This window comes from Antrostomus carolinensis, unplaced genomic scaffold (assembly GCF_000700745.2).
Source record: "Antrostomus carolinensis isolate BGI_N321 unplaced genomic scaffold, ASM70074v2 scaffold4536, whole genome shotgun sequence".
Lineage (NCBI taxonomy): Eukaryota > Metazoa > Chordata > Aves > Caprimulgiformes > Caprimulgidae > Antrostomus > Antrostomus carolinensis.
This window is the reverse complement of record NW_010322352.1, coordinates 11,276-13,465: the sequence shown is the minus strand read 5'-3', so window position 1 is coordinate 13,465 and position 2,190 is coordinate 11,276. Positions and strand designations below refer to the sequence as shown.

The following is a 2,190-nucleotide window of genomic DNA, read 5'->3' as shown; positions in this document are numbered from 1 at the left end:
GAGCCACCCGCCCTCCCCACCCTCTGCTAAAGCTTTGTGTCTCGCCTATAAATCCGGAGGTTCTCCCCACAGCGACGGCGAGACGGAGCACGGACGGCCAAGGCTGGGAGGTAAGATGAGAGCTGGCCGCGCGTCCCCGGGGGCTGTGAAGCCTTTCCATCCCCCCTGCCCCACGCAAACACCCCACGGCTTGAGACCTCCGAGGTTGGCTGCTACAAAAACTTGCAGGGACAGTATGGAAAGCGTGGCAGCAACAGGTACAGGGTGGCCAAGGCAGCGATTCCTGGATGTTCTCTCTGCGAAAGAGTAGGGACTTAAATAGCATGCATAGCTGGGAGATGTTTGTCATACGAGTTAATTCCCATCTTGCAAAAAAACCCCACCCAAAACAGGGAAACAATGGGCAGCTTCTGCTAGCACTTCCTTCACTTAGAAAGGAAAAAGCCCAGTTTTCATTCCAGCCTTAGAAAGCAGAATATTCATTAATGCTGCCTGCTTACTGAAAGTTCAAATTGTTCATGGGGAATTTGGTGTTTTGTAGAAAAAACTGTACCCAATCCTATTTTATTACTGAAGACACTTCTTTTCTCCTTCCTCTCTCTCCTCTTTTTTCCTCTCTCTCTCTCCTCTTTTTTCCTCTCTCTCTCTCCTCTTTTTTCCTCTCTCTCTCTCCTCTTTTTTCCTCTCTCTCTCTCCTCTTTCTCCCCCCCCCCCCCCCCCTCCCTCTTTTTTTTTTTTTTTTTTTCCTGGTGGATACACCATCCCCTGCATCTGGTGGAAGCTGAAAGCACTTCTCAGGGCAAAGAAGCCATAGTCACCCAGCCAAAGTGCTGTCCCAGTACTCTGGGTTACTAACTCAGCCAAGCAGGGTGCTCCTCACCAGTGCTGGGGTTAAACCAGGGGGTACAACAGCTGCCCAGGGCACCTGTGTGGTGGTCCCCACTCTGGCAATGTCCAGCTCAAGCCACAGCATGTGGCCATCACCCCTTGTTTCATTGCCCACTGCTGTCAGGAAGGGTTTGGGTCCATCATCCCCAGTGCAGCCCTGGGAGCCTCATAGGGCTGGATGTCAACCAGGGGCTGCTGCCTTTAAAGCCCTGGGGTTAAGCCTGTTGCAGCCCTGCAACAGTCTGTCTGTCCAGCCCAGACCTCCCCAATGGGGCAGCTTTGGGAGACAGACACAAAAGCGTCCCTAAAGCCAAGGTGGGCTACACACACAGCCCCTCCACCCCCTCCACCAGCCTCAGTGGCCATGTCAGAAGTTGGCAGCATCTTCCCTGGGAATGGGGGACAGGACCTGGTCACTGACACAGAGACTGAATAGTCCTGGTGCACGTTTTGTTTTCTTTTCTAAGAAAGGCAAGGGCAGATCTCCAAAGATAAAATACAAATATTTGCAAGACAGATAAGGAGAGATAGTTTAAGCTTATCTTGTGTCTAAAAACTGGCAGTGAATTGTGGCTTAACTACATAGTTTAAAAGCAAGTTTCCAGGGCAACTGCAGGGTTTTTGAAAGCAGCCTGGTGAGAGCACTGTAAAAGTGGATGGATTTATTAATTAAAAAAAAAAGGTGAAAAATGAAGACTTAAAAGACAGTTAATCTAACTTGTACAGTAAGAGCCCAGAGCAATGATAAAGGAACACAAGGTTTGGGGGTGGCATATAGAGAAATCCCTTATAGAAGTTGTGCTGGCAGCTGCTCCCTGAGAGTGTAGTGACCATCTGTGGGGTTTCTCCCAGGTTAAGCCCCATTCACAGCCCGAGTGCCCAGTGGAGACAGCAACGATGAGAGTGGCGGTGGTGGGCGCAGGTGTCAGTGGGCTGACGGCCACCAAGTGCTGCCTGGACGAAGGGCTGGAGCCCACCTGCTTCGAGCAGAGCCGGGACATCGGGGGGCTCTGGCGTTACACGGTGAGCTGGCAGCACCCATCCCCTCTTTCCACGGGAGCTGCAGCTTTGCAGGCTGGAGAGCGGGTCGAGCTGGGTTTCAGCAGCAGGGGAAGGGGTGTGAGAGCTTGCTTGGGTGCTGCCCTCTCCCAGCTGTGCTCCCCGAGACCAGGGGAAGGGGAGTGGGGGGACGGTCCCCACCCTGGGGCGCAGGCTGATGCATCCCGGGGTGCCATGCCAGGAGCACATCGAGGCCAGCCGGCCAAGCCTCTACCCCTCGGTCATCAGCAACACCTCGAAGGA

At 53.3% G+C, this 2,190-nt stretch overlaps 1 protein-coding gene across 1 annotated transcript in view; it reads left to right on the top strand.

Annotated features, from left to right (window-relative positions):
* The first annotated feature begins 1,785 nt into the window (after window positions 1-1,785).
* Window positions 1,786-2,190, top strand: part of LOC104526664 (dimethylaniline monooxygenase [N-oxide-forming] 1) — a 5,648-nt gene continuing 5,243 nt past the window's right edge. Inside the window, exons 1-2 of the mRNA XM_029085493.1 lie at window positions 1,786-1,911; window positions 2,129-2,190. The exon at window positions 2,129-2,190 is cut by the window's right edge and continues 127 nt beyond it. Of these exons, the coding sequence (XP_028941326.1) occupies window positions 1,786-1,911; window positions 2,129-2,190 (188 nt within the window). The remainder of the gene's footprint in view (window positions 1,912-2,128) is intronic.